This window comes from Rhinolophus ferrumequinum, chromosome 17 (assembly GCF_004115265.2).
Source record: "Rhinolophus ferrumequinum isolate MPI-CBG mRhiFer1 chromosome 17, mRhiFer1_v1.p, whole genome shotgun sequence".
In the NCBI taxonomy this organism is placed as follows: domain Eukaryota; kingdom Metazoa; phylum Chordata; class Mammalia; order Chiroptera; family Rhinolophidae; genus Rhinolophus; species Rhinolophus ferrumequinum.
In genome coordinates this window covers 43,158,784-43,177,929 of record NC_046300.1, presented here as the reverse complement: position 1 = coordinate 43,177,929, position 19,146 = coordinate 43,158,784, and the positions used below count along the sequence as shown (strand labels likewise).

Sequence of the window (19,146 nt, the reverse complement as noted above, 5' to 3'; positions counted from 1 at the left end):
CTCAGTGTCCTCATCTGTTCAGTGGGCTGGAGCTCTGTAAGTGCTGGGATTCTTGCTGTTACTCTCGAACTCTCCATCAGTGAGTGAGTGTGGGAATGAAGATAAGCCTAGTGAGAAGGAAGCCCAGGATGTAGGCCGGCTGTGCTCGCCAGAGCCAGGACCACTAAGACGGCCTTTGTCTTGAGCTTCACACCATCATGTCTACCCTGTGCAGTTTGTGTGTGTGGAAAGCCTCGTGACCGCTGTGGTGGACATGTACCCCAAGGTCTTCCGGAGGGGCTATCGGCGGGAGCTGCTCATCCTGGCCCTGTCGGTCGTCTCTTATTTTCTGGGCCTTGTGATGTTAACAGAGGTGAGTCACGTGCTCAGAGGGAGCGATGGGAGCAGCACAGCACAAGGAAGGCGTGCCTGGGCATAGGGTTGGGTGGGGCTGAGGTCATATCCCAGCTCTGACATGGACTTGCTGTGTGACCTTGGCCACGCCTAGTACCTTTTCTATGACTCAGTTTTTTCATCTTCCTAATGGGGTGTTGGAGGATCACGTGAACGTTTTCACTTCTCATTAAGCCCTTAGCACAATGTCTTGCATGTGTTTGTGCTCAGCTAAAGGTTGCTGCTCTCATTACCAGAGAGGAATAAAGCTCACGGAGGGAAATGCTGGGTTTATCTGGTATTCTGGATGCCTGGACCACCCCTCACACTAACTTTGGGGTGAAGAGAACAGTGTCAATTATGGGCATTTTCTAGTTACATTTATTGGCCTAAAGTTTAGAGCAGGCTTTTCTGGAGCCTCCCTGAGAATAGACACCCATGATGATATTTGGCACCTTCAGGCGCTGTGTGTTCTCGCTCCAGTCCCTGCTGGACCTGTGGGTAAGGAGGGGTACGTCCTGACCACGTATTCAGACTGCTTCATAAAATCATGTTTCTCTCCCCCTCCTGGCAGACATCCTGTCTAATACTTTCTAAAGTACCTTGGGAAGGTGACATCTTAGATATCTTTCTCCCGATACTCAAAAAATTAATTTAAAAAGCAACAAACAAAAGAAACCCAACTGTTGCCCAAAGACAAGAAGAGGTTTATACAAAACATGGAAAGAAATTAGGGAACTCCGATCAGTCAGAGCAGCTGCCGTGATACTGAGGTCAGCCCGTTGAGCCTCCTCGTCCTCTACTTCTCAGCCGAATGCTGCTGCCTCCTGGAAGCCCCCTCTGCTTTCCTTCCCCACAGCACTTTGTTCCAAGCTCAGCCCAGCCCCCCTCCCACCGTTACAATGACCCATCTGCTCACCTATCTCCTTCACCGGACCCTGAGGTCCACAGAGAGGGCTTGCTTGGCTCTGTTCCCCTGAGGCCTGGCACGGGTTGGGCACCTGGTGCATGGTGGCTGGTGTTATTACGTCCCTAGTCATTGTCACATTAATGGGAGTGATAATCAGCGTTCCAGCAAATGAATGGTGTGGCACTTCCAGTTTCCACCTTGCCTCTCCCCAGGCAGGAAAACCAGGGCTGCAGTGAGCAGGGCCTCATTAAGTGCTGGTTAATTATGCAAAGTAGAGTCTTTTGTCACACACAAATTGGAGGGTTAACCTGATGTGTTAAAGAGGCTGACAGGGACAGGGCTACCAGAGCAGGCGTTGGCACAGGCAGCTGTGGCTTGGAGCAGGCAGATGGAAAGCCCTAATGCACCTCCTGTCCCGGTGCCGCCAGCTCACAGTGCCTTCATGCCCACACTCCACCTGAGGCCTCAGGGCTGCCCAAGGGTGCCTGCCAGCCCCCAAGGCCCAGCAGGAAGCCAACACTGGCTGCCTGAGACTGTGAACCAGCCGCGCCCCGCTGGGCTTCACAGGCCAACCTTCTGCCTCCACGGAGGAATATCTGTGAGCAATCACACAGGGAAAGTTCAAATTGCCAAATGGGCCGTGCCGGCCTCGGCCTCCATAGTAATTGCTGGGAGGATCTTCTCCGTCATTTATAGACATTTAAAGCTCAGCTCTAGGGAAAAATAGGCCGCGAATTTCTTATGTTCCCCTGAGGCAGTGTGGTGGGTGGTTAAGAGCATGGGCTTTGCAGCAAGGCCACCTGGGTTCAATCCTCAGCCTCGTGACTGGCTAGCTAGACAACTCTCAGTAAACGTTCCCACTGCTCTGTGCCTCGGTTTCCCCACATGAACGTAACATTGGGGATAACAACAGTGCCTGCCTTGTAAATGGACAGCTGAGTCACACGTTCTGGGCCTTCCACTAAACTTAATCATCACAGATGTGCATATTACAAAGCTAGCCCACATCATTCCTGCCTCCCATAGATATTGACTGCGCACCTGGGCCAAAACAGGGACACAGCTGTGGGCACACTCAGAGTCCCTCCCCCACGGTCTCTCCATACAACTCCGTTTGCACTTAGCAGGGACCTACTGCAAGCCAGGCCCTGCAATGAAGGCCAGAGACGTAAAGAGAACCAGTGTGTGGGCCTCCCCAGCAGGAACTCAGCACTAACTGAGCAGCTGAGAGGGGAATACTTTTTTAAAATTGTGAGTTTGTAAAACATGCTGTGGAGGCCCAAAGAAAGAATGAGGCTGTCAGGGAGGGCTTCTTGGAGGAGGTGGCATTTGAGCTGAGCTCTGAGGGAACTTAAAGTGAAACGAGAACAGCATATGGGAAGGGGAGATGTGGCCAACTGAGGAGGGCGGTGCCAACTGGCAGGCCGAAGGAAGCCAACGGGTAATTTTAAACTGCAGAGTTACATGTTTGGATCCCTATAAAAGCTGGTGTGAAGAAGGATTAGCAAGGGCAAGGCTAGAGGCAGGGAGGCCAGTGGGGAGGCTGGTAGAGCCATCAGGGATAAGTGCTGAGCTGGCTGCCGAAACCTCCAGCCTCTGGTTTTCTGTGTTACTTCTGGCATTGAGGAACAAAGTAGACCAGCCCGATCCCAGCAACCTCCAGAGGATGGTGTCCCAGGTGCAGAGGGTACAATGTTCTAGGGACTAGGGAGAAGCAGTCTGCCCCGGTGGGTGAGAATCCTGCCGGATGGCAGGCACAGGGCAGAGAAGAGGGTGCTTTCTGAGGCCAGCTGGCTAACCCTGCTCCCTCATGTGTCTGTCCGTCCCTCTGCACCTGTGTCTGTCCTCCTGCCCCATAGGGTGGCATGTACATCTTCCAGCTCTTTGACTCCTACGCTGCCAGTGGGATGTGCCTTCTCTTTGTGGCCATCTTTGAGTGCGTCTGCATCGGCTGGGTATATGGTGAGTAGAGTCTCAGCCCACCCACACTGCAGTGGCCTGCATCGGTGCCCAGAATGTGGGTGCCCGGGCAGAGGTGAACTCGGGTTCTCTGTGCCCTGTCTCAGTCTGTGTCAACCTCGTCCTCCTTCCCCCCAGGGAATCCTTGGCCCTTCCCACTTGTTGGGAGACCTCCCTGCTTTTGTACCCCATAGCACAGAAAGGGGTTTCAGGCTTAGGGACTGTGACCTGGGGCCAGCCTTTCTGCCTCTGAGACTCAATTTTTCCATCTGCAAAATGGGGTCATCATTACCATGTCTCCAAGTAGGAGATAATGTAGGCAAAGCCGCCAGTGCAGAGCCTGGCCCTCAGTCAACACCTCCCTTCCAATCCTCCTATTCCCCAGACGGATCCAGTTGGATGAGGGTTGTTTTGTTCGATAATGATGTATGTTTCCCACTGTGAACTTGGCTCCGAAATAGACACCCCTGCAGACCACTCTGCTCGTTAGCAGCCCAGCCAGGCTCTGGCCTTCAGAGCCCTGATCCCTACCCCCAAGTCAGCCAGCCCTTCACCCTGCATCTCAAGGGACCACCTTCCACCGTTCTCCCACAAAATCCTCTCCATTTCCTGGGCCTCACTGCCTAAGGTCAGAGCAGACTCCTCCTCTTGCATGTACCCCAAACCCTCACATAAGTGTAACATCTTGGTAGTATTAAGCAGTAGTGAATAAGGTCCCTGCCACAATTTGTCTGTGTCTGGCTGGGGAAAGCAAACACTCCTCACCTTCCCTCTAAGTCTTGTACAAAATTCTCTGGGTTGTGTGTGCCTGTCTGTTTTATTCTGGACAGGAAGTAACCGCTTTTATGATAACATCGAAGACATGATTGGCTACCGGCCATTGTCACTCATTAAATGGTGCTGGAAGGTTGTGACCCCCGGGATCTGTGCGGTAAGGGCCCATCCACCCTCCCACTCTTCTACTTCAGAGCCCCAGGCCTGGCCAAGCTGGAACTGAGGAGGTAACGTCCTCTGTGCACGCAGAAAGTCTGAAGCACCCAACACCTTCCGAAGTTGGAGCTATAGGGACATTGTCCGGGCTTGGTGAGGGGGTGGTCCCCAGGGATCCCAGCTGTGCCACCAGCTTGCTGTGTGACCTCCCTTCTCAGAGCCTCAGATTCTATACCTGCAAACTGGGTGGCTGGGACCCGCCTCCCTGGGGGCCGAGGATTGCATGAGAGACAATATTTGGCTTTGTTGTTAACTGTGAAAGCAGCAGAACTGAGGGCAAAGTTGGGGCTCACGCTTTGCCATCAGACCAGACCACAGAGAGAGAGGCCTTTGTGAGTGGACGTTTAACAGAAAAACACCCCACCGCTCTTCACCCAGTTCTTGGCAGGGGAGTCTCTAAAAGCATCTTCACAAACCACCATTGTTCTGAAAGGCAGCTTTGAAACCGGCCCTGAGAAGTAGCTCGGGAAAAATAGAAGTTCCTGGCTGGGCAGAGGCTGGGGACAGGCTCCTGGGGGGTGGGGAGGTCCCAGGCTCTGTGTGTCTGAGGCCAGTGGGATGGGCCTCAAACTTGCCATGGACCAGGGCAGAGCCTTCTCTGAGGCTGTGGCTTGGGGTCGGCCCTCTCCCCTGCTGGCCTCCTGCATGCAGGCCCCAGAGACCTCTCCCTGTCTCTCGGCAGGGCATCTTCATCTTCTTCCTGGTTAAGTACAAGCCTCTCAAGTACAACAACGTCTACACTTACCCCGCGTGGGGCTACGGCATTGGCTGGCTCATGGCCCTGTCCTCCATGCTCTGCATCCCCCTCTGGATCTTCATCAAGCTGTGGCAGACAGAGGGGACATTGCGTGAGGTGAGACGGCAGGAAGGAAGGGTCAGCAAGGGTGGCGCCAAAGGGCCTGAGGTGCAGGGCGGGGCTTGGCTTTCTTTCGGGTAGGCTGGTGACCAGGGTTGAGTCCATTGGCACCTCTCTGGGTCTCAGCTTCCTCATCTGGGCAGTGGGTGTGATGAGAACAGGCTCCCACGTGTCTCTCAGGGAAGCCATGGCCAGCTTTTCCCTGGCAGGTGTTCATCATGACCACCATGTGGAGGCATCTCTACGAGTCCTCAGGGTCGAGCCTGTTTCTCTGAGCTCAGCCTCAGTTTCCTCATCTGTAAAATGGGAACCACAGCAGTCCCTAACTTACAGAGTTTTTTTGTGAGGACTCACTCAGGGAGTTCATATAGGAAAAACACTTAGACCAGGACCCGGAACAGAGACTGACCAAATGTGAGCTCTTACTGTTCTGTTAATGCATTAAGGATCCCATTCCCAGGGCAAAGGGAGAGGATCTGACACCTATCCCATGTTATCGTCACCCTGCTGGGCTCGTGACATGCTCTATCTCCTTTAGTCCTCAGAACAAACCAGCATGCGGGCATCATTTTCTGCATTTAATAGGCAGAGAAACTAAAGCTCAGAGAAATTGTCACTCAACCAAGAGGGTGCATCACACTGCCAAAAGTTAGCAAACCAAATTTTTTTATTAAGATGTGATTGGCATACGTTGCATTAGTTTCAGGTGTACAACATTGGATATCTGTATATATTGTGAAATGATCACCATAATACGTCTAGTTAACATCTGTCACCATACATAGTTACGGAATTTTTTTTCTTGTGATGAGAACGTTTAAGATCCCCTCTCTTATCAACTTTCCAGTGTGCAATGTGCAATTCACTATAGTCACCGTGCTGTACATTACATCCCAGGACTTATAACGGGAAGTTTGTGTCTTTCGACCCCCTTCACCCATTTTTCTCACCCCCACCCCATCCATCCTCTATATCTATAAGCTCAGTTGTGTTGTTTTGTTTAGATTCCACATAGAAGTGAAATCCTACGGTATTTGTCTTCCTCTGTCTGACTTATCTCACTTAGCATAATGCTCTCAAGGTCCAGCCATGTCACAAATGGCAAGATTTCCTGTTTTATGGCTGTATAATATTCCTCTGTGTGTGTGTGTGCGTGTGTGTATTACTTATTTTTATCCATCCATCCATCACTGGACACTTACGTTACACAGGTTACTTCCATATCTTGGATGTTACAAACAATGGGGTGGTGAGCATAGGGATGCAGATATCTTTTCAACTTAATTTTTTCCTTTTATTCAGATTAATACTCAGAAGTAGAATTGCTGGATCATATGGTAGCTCCATTTTTAAATTTTTTTAGGAAACTCCATACTATTTTCCATAGTAGCAACCAAATTTTTAAAAACAATTTTATTGAAGTATGTTTTATATATGATAAAATTCCCCCATTTGGGGTGTACAGTTTAGTGATTTCTTTACTAACTTTCCGTGCAGTACAATTCTCACCATCAATCCGTTTTAGAACATTTTTATCAGCCTAATAAGATCCCTCATACACATTCACAGTTAACTCTGTTCCTGCCTCCCGGATAACCAAGAATCTCCTTTCTGTCCCATGGATTTGCCTGTTCTGGACCATTCCTCTCAGTGGAATGATACAGTGTGTGGTTTCTTGAGGGCAGACTGACTTACAACCCAAACCATCTTATTCCCGAGCACTCACTCTCTAATTACTCTCTTTTCCCACCTGCTGGCAGATCAGATGGTTTGAGTCAGTTTCTCTCTCATTTAGCCAACTGTTTGCAGCGTGCCAGACGGTATTCTAAGCCGATTACAAACACTGAGCCATTTAATCCTCGTAGCAATCCTGTGAGATGGAGGCTCTTGTTGTCCCCATTTCACAGATGAGGAAGCTGAAGCACAAAGAAGTGAAGCAACTAGCCCAAGGGCACACAGCTCTGAGTGGTGGAGTGGAGACCCTGGAATCTGTGCTCTCATCCCCTGAGCTTCATGACCTCATTCCTCTGCTGGACTGGCCACACAACATTGTGGGGCCCTATCTCTGCCCCAGTGCCACACCCCAGGGACCTCAGGGGTAGACCTTGGTCTCCCAGGACAAGGCCAGAGGAATATGGGAGTGGGGATGTGTGCGCAGACACCCAAATGCAATTGTCTGCTCTGAGCGGCTTCACTTAGCCAGCCTGCCCACCAAGGAGCCTGGGCTCCACAAAAAGCCATGCATCAAGCCAGAAGGAGCCAGGCTGCTTGTGCCCCCAGAGCAAGTCAGGTTCCTTTGGCTCCTGCAGGGAATGTAGGTCAAAGGCAGTCGGTTGATTTGAATTTGGAACTAAACATATCCAGAGGAGAGTGGTCCTGCAGCCCTAACCCCTTGGCCATTGCAGGCCCCTGCCCAAATTTCCAGTGGCCTTTTGGTATTCAGAAATGCCCCCTGTCTCCTGACAAGTGCTCCAGAGATTCTCTCAGGCCTGGCATGGAGGGGAGGGCTGGAGGGAGGGAGAAATGAGAAGCTACTCTGCTGAGCTCCCTGCACCTCCCTAAGCTCACACATCTGCCGGCACAGAGAGCAGGGCTTATTAAAGACAGCAAACTCTTTGGAGGTAGTCAGACCTGGTTTCCAGGCCTTTCTTATTGGGAGAACTTGCTAGTCCACCTTCCATTTCCAAAAGGTTCTGCCAACTGACAGGAAGGATCTGGAAGGAAACCTGGGATTAATGGTACTTGCCTCAGAGAACAGCTGTGAGGGTAGAGATTCTGTGCTGACCTGGGGCCAGGTCAATTAATCGGAGCCTCGTGATAATCCCAGAAGGCAGGTACCATTGTTACCCCCCTTTGACACCTGAGGAAACTCAGGCACAGAGGTGAAGTTTCTTGCCCCAGTTAAGTGGTAGATCTGGGTTCAAACCCAGGCACCTGGCTCCTGAGCCCATACTCTTAACCCCTGGACTGGGTCAAGAGCCCAATGCCAGACCTGGCACACAGGATGTGTTCAGCACAGGCGAGTCTGCCTGTCAGTCTCACCTGGGCAAAATGGGGTCAGCCTCTTAGGCGTGGCAGGGTCTGAAAGAGAAGGCAGAACCGTGATCATGAGAAATCAGCCACCCAAACATCTTCCCGGCCTTCCTGGGGAGAGGGTTTATGCCCAGAAAGGACCTCCCAAATCCTGGCCTGGTGTCTTCTCCCGAGGGAACCTGGGGTGTGGGACCCCAAGGCAGGGCTGTGCTGGAGAGTGAGTGGCAGGAGTCTGCCTGAGGTCTCTGCTTCCCTGCCAGTGCAGTGAGATGGTAGCCATCCTATCCATGCCCGTCCCGGTGCCACCCACTTTGCACGGTGGTGTAAGGCAGTGGCTGTGAGTGTCGGCATTAGTGATAGTGTTTGCATCTTTGAGTTGTGGCCAGAGGAGCACATGGCCCACAGCACGTGTTCCCCTGGGTGGTGGCAGCATGCTGACGTCCCTTTTGTGGGAAACCTTTCCATTTCTCTAGCAATCATTATACAAACAGCCCGACAGGTGCCTCAGCTCACCCTCACAACAGCCCTCCCGGTGGGTACTATTAACCCATTTCACAGATGAGGAGAATACAGCTCGCAGAGGCTAGGTGATTTACCTAACACCTAGTGAGTGGCCACGCAGTGATTCAGACCCCAGCTGCTCTGTCTCTACCAGAGGGAAGGGATAGGGCAGTAGGCCCTGATTACAGCTCTCTCATCCTGGTCACCTGCAGTAGACCAGGAACAGGCGAGCGCTTCCACGTCTTCTTACACCTTACCAAATGCTAGGCGTGGGTTTCCATTGTCCCCATTTTCCATAGGCGGAAACTGAGACCCAGAGCTCAATGCGTCATCTAGTACAGAGCTCTAAGTGGCAGAGCTGGGGCCTGGACCTGGGTCTGATGACTCCACGTTCCCACCATGTCCACGGGGAGGTCGGGAGCAGCACAGGCAGGCCCCAGGATGCTGGCAGCCACTCTCAGACAGCTCTTCTCCTCCTCTCCAACCACCTAGAAATTCCAGAAGTTGATGATCCCCAGTGCTGATCTGAAAATGCGGGGCAAGCTTGGGGCAGGCCCACGGACGGTGACGGTTAATGACTGTGACGCCAAACTCAAGGGCGATGGGACCATTGCAGCCATCACAGAGAAGGAGACTCACTTCTGAGCGTCCACCTGCCACCTCGGGTGCCTCTGCTTCCTTCTCCCTCGTGTGTATAAATGAATACCTGAAACACGTACTTTACCTAATGATAGAGTCTCGCTCATTTTGCACAGGACTTATTAACAAGTTAATTTTAAGGTGGCGGTGTACATTCTGGTTTAAAGTCACATTGCCCTCTTCACCCCCAACTACCGTGTAAGTAACGTTATGAAGAGATAACACTGTGCAGGGACTCGCAGAATCTTCTTGTGCTAGGACGGTTTTAACCCATGTTTTCTAGGGCTTAGGGAGAAATGTATCATATGGTCCAACTTTTATACTCGGGCTGTGGGCAGGTGGGGTGGGAGCAATGGCTGTCCTCCTCGGTGAACCTTTTAGTCCATGTCCCATGTTTGTCCATGATCATGGCAGCCAGCCCTCCTCCACATCGCCCTGGAGGAGGTGGGGGCTTCTCCTTCAAATCCTCCCTTCCCCATCCCCAACCTCTTAGCGGTGGGTTTGTAGACAGCAAGGCTGTCAGAGAAGAAAACGTCCCACCAGACTCAGAAAAGCTGGGTCACAAGTGCCCGTCTGATCCCACTAAGTAACCTTGGGGACTCCCTTCCACTCCCTGGGCCTCAGTTTCCCCATCTCCCAAATGGGAAGTGCTGGATCAGGTGACTTCAAGGTCCTTCCCACATGTTTTGGGGTTCCTCATCGCATGCCTTGTTGACTTGCAGACCTGCTGTTCATCTTGGATTCTTCGGAAGACTCGCAGGCAGTCATCCCTGCACCCAGCCTCCACCTGCTTATTTTAAATCAAGTTTATCATGGAAACGATGTGGTGGTGATGTGTGTTTTCCCCAAAACTCTAGTTCGGCTTCTTTCACGAGCAGTCCATTCTCTGTAGACCAGCCAGGTCCTGGCCCCCGTGACAGGCTGCTCCTGCTCTGTCTGCTCTCACACTCAACTCTGCCTCTCCATCCTCTGTGGGGCTGGCTGCAGTTGCCTGGGCACTGGTTTTCAGGTTTAGGAAGCAGTCTCTATTCTGCATGTGGTTATTTGTCCTGCCACTGTCCCAGCTGGGATCTGCATCATAGGACCTTCCCCCAGCCTCCCAGGGGAAGGAGCTACAGGCGGGCCTGGAGCCTGGTTTCATTCTCTGGCCCCTTCTTCATTCCCCTGCCACGTCTCCTCCCACTGGCAGTCCCAGGCCTTCCTCTCACCTGGCCATCCTCGTACCTCTCAGTTCCCTCCCATCCCTCCTGTCACCAGAAGAACCTTGGAACCCTTGTGGAAGCTTCTTCTCTACCCTTTTTCTGGGAGCCACCCCACCTGCATCTCTTGCCAGGATGCTGAAGAAGCGTCAGCGCTTCCTGGAGGGGAGACCAAGGCTCCTCGCCCCTTCTCCCTGCAAGTCTGGGGTCTCGGGGGAGGCTGGTGCTCCAGACCTCTCTGGCTGATCTCGTCCTTTAATTGGGTTTGACATCAAGCCTCTGCCTTGGATTCTAGTATTTTTGGGGACAGCGAAGGTGCATTCTTTATCCTTTTTCCTTTGTTCCCAATTTTATTTGATGGAAATGCAAGCGTTCTCCAAACTGAGGCTATAGTTTCCTAATGAACCTGTGTGTTTGATTCACCCAAAAGTTCCCAAACTCCCAACTTCTCTGGTTCGAGCAGCCCTCGTCGGGAACTCAAGTTTGCTGGGAGGGAAGTCCAGCATCCCCCAGGCAGGTCAAGATGCCTGGTTCTAGGCCCTCTTTTGCACACATAGCCCAGGCCTGCCTGGCCTCTCCCTGAGCTGATTGATCTGGTGGACCCAGGAAATGGACCCAGGAAGATTGGGGTTCGGCTGAGCCCCACCTTGTTTCCATCCTTATCTGCTCTTTTCCCAACAGGTCCTGGGGAGGGCATCTCCCCACTGCTGCTGCTGCTACTGGTTCTCCCCCCACAGCTCTCACAGACGCACAGCCCCGCGGTCTCTCCTGGATGTACTGCATTGTACATACATGTGGCACTTAACATTTCACTCACTTAACACTACTAACGGGGCAGGGCGGAGGGAGGGCCTTTGTTCTTTGTAATTTCCTACTAGTATTTGGGTAACTTTGGGGGGTGGGAAGGGAACTGTGGGGGTGGGGAAATGTCATTGTGGTGACTTTTTTGATATTCATTAGAAACAATACATCCTTTCTGAGATATTTACAGTATTATTAAAAAATGAAAAAGGTTGTACTGTTTTGCACAATGAAAGTTTTTATTGGGTATTCAAAGGGCAAACGATTGTCTGCTTACTCATTTTTAAAAATTAAAGGAATGAAGAAACTATATGTGGCTGTTCCCAGCAGAGTGGTGTTCATTGGGTTTTTCTTCCTGTTTTTTATTACTTCCATGATATTCCTGCAAAAGCGTCTTGATTCCATATTTGGAGATTGCAAGTCTGAACTCGGGACTACAAATTAGAAGCACTCGGGGCTATTTCAGGAGCCCACACTCCCTTTCATGTATTTGTCGTGCATTGAGTGTCTGCTGTGTGCTCAGTGCTTTAGAAGTTATCTCCTTCATCCTTGCAACAACCTCAGAAAGCAGGCACTTACCCCACTTTATGTACTACTTCCCCCACTTTACATATAGGGGAAGTTGGGGCACAAAGAAGGCAAGCCGTTTGCCCAGTCACACAGCTAGTAAACAGCAGGACCAGAAAGAGAAATCAGGTCTGTCTGACCTCAAAGCCCCGTCTGTGAATCACTACACCTTACTGTGTCTCCTGCCACAAGGCCCCAAAGAAGTCAATAGCCACCTCACAATGGCAACAACTGCCGCAAAGCTTGTGCACCTGACCTAGTAGGCAGATCTGCATGTATGACGACGCAGGCAAGGTCGGGGTGGGGAGAGAGATGAGGATTTGGAGGTGGCAGCCCGGGTTGGGCTCTGGCATCTGGCCTTGCCAGCCTCAGTTTTCTCATCTCTGAGGATAGTAGCTCCCATTTCAAACTCGGGGTGCTGGTGAAGGCCCTGAAAGCTCTGAGTGTGAGTGGTCGAGTTCTGTGTTCCCACTGGTTATGATTCTGAGTGAACAGTGCCTAAGCTCTAAAAGTTTGGTATTCTCAGACTTAGACAAAATCTCTACATTTGTGTCTGATATTTCCAAGCAGCGGCTCAGACCACAGAGTGTATCCTGTCCTGCCAGACGTGGCACAGTAAGGTTGTTTGCATGCAGTGTCTGCTCAGTGTTGTCTAGTGGACCCTTTTGCTTACAATCGCTGATCTTGGGGTCCATCTGAGCCCGTCTTGGCCTCTTACCCTCTCTGAGATGGTAACATCTGCTCACAGGGAAAGTATCCCACAGAGTTTCAGAATTCAGCACTGGGGTATTGAGACAAGTGGAAGAGGCCCTTTCCTTGAATGTTCCTGCTCTTCTTAGTCAAGAGGACAGATGTCCACACTCCTCTGGACGGGGGTAAGTGCCTGGGGAGAAGCTTCTGTCCTCCTCTTCCCAGCCTTCTCCACTTTGAGCTCTGCAGTGTGCCCACTTCTCTGGCCCTTCACCTTAGCCATCAGAAGAATGGTGAACATGAGACCCAGAGAGGGAACATAGCTGGCTCTGGATTCCCCTAGAAGTCCTCTGGACCCCTGTGTCATCCTTAGCCCCCTGCACCATCTCAGGCTGTGAAAAATCAAATGAGCCCTTGACCTGGGCACCACTGGGGAGCACAAAGTCAGTCTTTGTTGTCAACTCTTGGCCTTCTCTGCCTCTCACTTTTGCATAAGGTCCAGTTTGGGGGAGGGGGAATACCCACGCACTGCTGTCAGAGCTTCCAAGCTAGCTAAAGTGTCAGAACCACCCCCACGAGAAAGTACAGGGTGGAGTGTGCCAGGGACCAAGTGCTCACGAAGTGCCAAGAGTAGCAATGAGAACTGTTTATTGAGTACTTACTATGTTCTGGGTGTCATGCCTGCATTATCTCCTCAGAGGTGTTACTAATCTCAGTTTTTATATGAAGGAACTAAAGTTTAGAGACTAAATAAGTTGCCCAGAGAAATACCAGATATGCCTCCTGGAAGGTGGAGGAGCTGGGTAGGACCAGGTTCGCTGGGTCTCAACAGAGCTCATAAACCCAACCACCGAACGAAGGATGTGGAACTTGAGCTGCACTTTGAAGGCTAGGAAGATTTTTCCAGACAGGGAAGGGAACTTGAGATGAGGGAACAGCCTGAGCAAAGGTTGAGGCAGAAAAATGTCTTTCGGGAAGAGAGTGGAACTCAAAGTCCTCCCAATGCCTGGTCTACTTTTCTAACTCCTTGTATAACTTCACCTGCTGTGAGGCTGGGATGGTCCCTCCCAATCTCTTGGACAGAGCAAGGGGGTCAGGTAACACCGTACTTGTCAAGGATAGCAGCTGGTGCAGATCTTGGCAGAGTAGGTGCTCCATGGGATAGTGGCTTCAATGAACAAGTGCCCAGCTTGCCGCAGAGTGGGGAGCCTCAGGACTAAATAGCCACTGAAGACCTACTCAGCCCGGAAACCATGCTGGGCCCTTTCATGTGGGGTACCTTGCCCTCAATCACCCTGTGGGTGGGTGTATTCACATTCTACCAATGAGGAAACAAGCTCAGAGAAGCAGTCAGCTGCCCAGGTCCCAGAGCCAGATAGTGGCTGAGATGCAGTACCAGCCCCAGAAGTCTCTGCTCTAAGACCCATGCACTTCCCACAGATCACTTTTGGGCGCCACCAAGTGTCACCATGGCCATCAGCAATGGTGGATCACTCAAGGCCGTGGAGAAATGGAGGGTGGTAGAGGTCATGTGGGGAAGATCTGAGGGTCTTCAGGAGCCCTGAAACACCTTTGGTGACACTGGGGACCTCTGGAAACTTCTATAGTCCCCTAGAAATGATATGCCACTGGGGTGCACTGATGTAGACAAGGGGCCAGTGAGAGGCATTGAGGGTGAAAGGACCTTTGGGGCCTCTGGAGACCTGAGAAATGGGGAGGTCTTGGGGATCCAGTAGAATTATGTGGAGTTTCAATGTGAGGAAAGCCTTGGGAGCTGTGAGGGGTTATGAGCTCCCTGGAGGGTGGGTACAGATGTTATAGGGGACCATCAGTAAACATGGAGAATCATTGGGGAGTACCTCAAAGTTACTGAGGGCCATCAAGACTTATAAAAGGTATCAGGGCCCCTGGTCATTATTAGGGGCCATCCAGGGTCCCAGGGGATGCTTGGAGTCACCTTGTGGGAAGCGTGCCTCGGAAGGGCATCCTGCACGTGCAGCCTTGAGGAAAGTGAAGGGGGGGAGGCGGGGAGCTTGGAAATGCTCTCAGAGGCGGGGTGTAGACAGTGGAGCTGAAGTGAACGTGAATGACGCAGGGGAGTGGCGAGCCAGAACTGCACACCACAAGAGGCAGCGGGTAAGTTGGGCCTGGGCCAAGGGCTTATGCTCTTGACCTGTTAAGAGTGGATCAGGCTTGGCTCTTCCAGAGATCCCCCCACCTGCATGTGTCAGACCAATTCTAGCCAACACTTGGCTTATCTTATTCTCCCAGGAGTTTTCTCTTCCTTCCTTTTGATTCTCTTTTCAAAGCCAACCATTTATGGAGTGAGGAGGCTCTTGTCGCCTGGTCTGAGCTGGAGTTTGGGCCCCACCAGAGAAAAGCGACTTAGGAGAAACCCGAGAGAGTGAGAGCCTGATCTGTGGGAGCCCCTGGCTGGTTGATAGAGGGGTCAGAGGAAACCGTAGAGCAAAGGCAAACATCATTGATTGGTCACCTAAAGTATCATTTATTGAGCATCTCTCATGCACTTGAGATAGAATCAAGTATTTTACATTAACCTCAAAACAAACCCTGCAACTGATTTATTCCCATTTTACAGATGTGGGAACACTTAGATAGGTAGGTGCAGGAACTTGCCCAATGTCACACAGACTGAGCTGGAATTAAAAGCCACGTCTATCAAACCCAGAGTCCTATGTTTTTTTTCTTTAAACCAGGCAAATTGGCTCTGGTCCCCAGCAAGGAAGACTGAGCTTGGGGGTCTCCCACCCTTATCACTGGCGTCCTACCTGGTCAGACAGGCTCTGGTGGCAGCAAATTAGCCACCAGGTGGCGCTGTTGCTAAACCAAAGACCCCTCCCTGTGGTCCAAGCTGTGACCAGTGAGGTCAGAACTGAAGCTGGGACAGGAAATTGAGACTAGAGGGTCCAGAGGCCCCACTCCCAGTGCCCAGATAAAGGACAAAGAGGCTGCCCTTGACAAAAAGACACAATTTACCCTTCTCACCCGATCCCATCCCTGCCTCCTGGTTGCAGCACTACCTTAACAGCCACACACCTGTGTTCAGTTCTCAACTCCTCCACTCACTGGTTGTGTGGCCTTAGGCAAGTGACTTCACCTCTCTGACTTCAATTTCCTCATCTATGCAAATGGACAGAATAAGCCCCTTCTGGCAGGGGCACTGAGAGGATTAAATGAGACAATGGAGTGTGCCAAAATTGTCTGGCACATAGAATCTGGTTCTTGTTACATGTCACTCTTCTCAGGACAGGAGGCAGAAGGGTCCCAGCCAGTGTCAGGAGACCTGCATCTTAGTTATGAACTCTCTGTATGCCTTGGACAAAGTCACATTGTACCTCCCTGGGCCTCAGTTTCCTCATCTGTAAAATGGGTCTAACCACAGGAACTCTCTTTTTTTTTTTTTTGGTTATTGTGAGCATTAAATAGGATAGTGGCTCTATGGCATTGTTTGATTGAGCTCCAAATAAACAGGAAAGGTGATCATTGAAAATCTTATTAAAGTTTCCAGGTGGTATGGTTACATAAATATGCAAATGGTGATAAGTTATGAGAAGCACAGGGCAGCCCCTCAGGGACTGACCAAGCATGTGGGACAGGCTGTGGGTTTTGCTTTGACCTCATACAAGCAATTACACAGGCCCTGTCAGCCAGACCCTGCCTTCATACCTGCCCTGCCTCTCCCCAGTCCAAGCGTTCCTCCATCTGCCCTGAAGTCCTCCCCCCAATCCATTTGGACGCAGAAAGTCTAGAACAAAGATGAGAATGCCACACATTGAAATGTAAATGATGACTATCTCTGAGTGGTAAGGTTTTGGCTGATTTCTATTTTTTCCCTTTTTTCTATACCGTCTAATTTTTCTTTAACAAAGAACATCTATTGCTTTTATATTCCAAAACATAAAATCAATAAAGCTATTTTTAAAATTCTCTCCTCACCACTGAGAGGTTGGTTACAAATGAAGGCCCACAGGGAATGAAAAATGATTCTCATATAGTTGTAGAGAATGGAGGGGGGGTGGGAGGGGGAGAGAGAAAGAGAGAATTGGGGGGGAGGTGTTCCCACTGCAAACATTCCTTCAGTTTCCCGGCTCCAGCCTCCCCTGGGGGGTCTGGGTGCTGAGCTCAGGATGAGGGAGAAGCAAATGGAGCAGGACCCCTCATCTGGGCCATATAATTCTGCACAACACTTATGGGCGTTCCCGCAGTTTCCAGCTTGTCACAGGGAGCTTGTTGCAGCTGTTTGAGGAGGAGAGAAGGAAACAAACATGCAAGGCAGGCACCCTTTGTTGAGGGCTGAGCTTGTGCCAATTACTGCCCCCCCTTTTACCTCATCAAACCCCCTCCCGACACGCTCCCCTGGAGGGATTGTTAGTCCTGTTTACAGATGAGGAGACTAAGGTGTGCACTTGTCTATCTGACTGCCTTCTGGATATCTTTTTTTGTGGGTGTCCGTCGGGGCATCTCAAACTCCGTCTTGCCAACTAAATTCATGTCATCCAGCTCCCATGCCCACCAGTCTGTTCCTCCCTGTCTCAGTAAATGACACCATCATCCAAGTACTTCCTTCATTCGGCAGATATTGAATGAGCACTCACTATGACCCTGCCCTCATGCAGCTTATATTGGTGGCAGGACAAGACAATGAACTTTTTAAAAAAGTAAAAATATATAGTATAGCAGAAGATAATAAATGATCCGGCTCAAAATAAAGTGGGGCAGAGGTATAGGGAGGGCCAGGGAGTATGGGGTTGGGTTGGAATTTTAAATAGGATGGTCAGAGGAGGTGAGGGAGGGAGCCTGTGGCTGGCTGGGGACGAGCATTCCAGGACGAGGAAACAGTATGTGCAAAGGCCCTGGGGTGAAAGCCTATCTGCAGTGATCTCAGAGCAGCTAGGAGGCCAGGGTGGCTGAAGCCAGGTGAGTGAGGGGGAGAGTGAAAGAGGTGGCAGGCAGATCCTGAAGGACCTAGAAGGCCAATGTAGATGTGAGATGAGAAACCATAGGAGGGTTTTGAGCAGAAGAGGAATATGACCCGATTTCTGTTTTAATAAGACCCCTCTGGCTGCTGTGCAGGGCTCGGGCTGAAGCAGGGAGACCAGAGAGGATGCCGCTCTAATCCAGGTGAGAGATGATGGTAGCTGGACTAGAAAGAGAGAAAGGGAGATGTGATCAGTTTCTGGACATATTTGGAGGGTAGACTGACAGGATTTCCTGGTGAATTGGAGGTGGAGTATGACAGGAGTCAAGGATGGCTGAGGTGTGAAGCCAGTTAATCAAGTGAGAAATCCTCCTCACGCCACACACCCTATCAGTGAGCAGGTCTCCTTGATTCTTCCTCCAGGAACCCTCTTAAATCCGCACACTTCCCTCCATGTCATTCACTGCCCTGGCCCATCTGCCATCACCTGGACCTGTGCTGTGGCTCTGCCTGTGCTACCTGCCCCCTGTCCTCCAATGTAGTCTCCTCTTGAGACTAGAGGAGGCATTGCACACCTGTTAGTGCTCCTAACTGAGTAGATATAATTCCCACCTCTCTCGCCTACTGCCCGCAGGGAGCTTTCCTTCTGCCTGAGAGTTTCCTCTCCAAAAGGACATCAGGGGGGCACTGGTACCCACAGAAGAGGGAATGATACTGAGTCACCAAAAACCCCACAAAGTCCACCACTCAGCCATACCCATTTGCCAGGGCCAGTTCCATGATAAGCAAGCATCATTCAGAGGAGAAAAGGATGGCAGCCCCAGAGTTGGTGGGGAAGGCTTCTTGGAGGTGGTGGCAAGCGCTGGGCCTTCAAAGAAGCTCAGAGCTTAGTGATTTCAGGTGGGGGCTTTGGCATCTCACAGATGTGGGTTTGAATGTTGGCTCCACCACTTACACCAGCTGCGTGACCTTGAGCAACTCCCTTCACCTCTCTGAGCCTTAACTTGCCTCATCTGCAAATTGGGACCAATAGAATCTTTAGGCCTCTAGGATTTTTTGCAAGACCTGGGAGATCCATTAGGTTGTTGGTTTAATCTAGAATAATGTCTCCTAGGGCCTGATACCCCACCCCTCCAAAAAAAAAAATAAATAAAAGGAATAAGCACAAGCTTTGGAGTCAGACTAGATTCCCATCGTAGCTCAGCCAATTCACCAGCCCAGTGACCTAGGGCAAAGCCCCCACCTTTCAGAGCCTCCATCCCTTCTTCTGCAAAATGGAGCCCACCTCTCACAAAAGAAGCAGCTGTTACGCATGCAGCATATAGTAGATGCCCAGCCAAGGTGCTAAAGAATTTGGACTTCACTCTGGAGGCAGCTGGACCCAGTGCCTGAACGCCCCCCTTCCTGGGCTGGGACAGCTGCAGTCCCGATGGCAGTGTTTTTATCTCCAAGCCGCAGTGGGCTCCGCAGAACTCGCAGAGTCCCTGGGTAAGGACAAAGCGCTGTTGTTCCCGCGGATCTAAAATTGCCTCCCTCTGATTGCCGCTATACAAACCCAAGCGGCTGCTCCCTCGCTTCCCCCATCCAGTTGGGTCTATTTCAAGAACACGCTGATGAGCACTGATTGCGCATTGATTATGGCGAGTGCAGCTCCCAGCCCCCTCCCCAGGCTCCCAATCCCACCCCAGCC

General features: G+C 51.1%; 1 protein-coding gene across 2 annotated transcripts in view; it reads left to right on the top strand.

Annotated features, from left to right (window-relative positions):
• The window catches only part of SLC6A11 (solute carrier family 6 member 11), a 127,966-nt gene extending 116,386 nt beyond the window's left edge, over positions 1-11,580 (top strand). Inside the window, exons 10-15 of one of the 2 annotated variants that reach the window (XM_033132496.1) lie at positions 215-352; positions 3,142-3,244; positions 4,072-4,172; positions 4,914-5,084; positions 9,114-9,309; positions 11,141-11,580. In XM_033132496.1, coding sequence (XP_032988387.1) covers positions 215-352; positions 3,142-3,244; positions 4,072-4,172; positions 4,914-5,084; positions 9,114-9,266 — 666 coding nt within the window. In that variant the 3' untranslated portion in view covers positions 9,267-9,309; positions 11,141-11,580. Of the gene's footprint in view, positions 1-214; positions 353-3,141; positions 3,245-4,071; positions 4,173-4,913; positions 5,085-9,113; positions 9,353-11,140 lie in introns of those variants that run through there. The other variant, XM_033132495.1, reaches the window with a different exon arrangement.
• Positions 11,581-19,146: the final 7,566 nt, after the last annotated feature.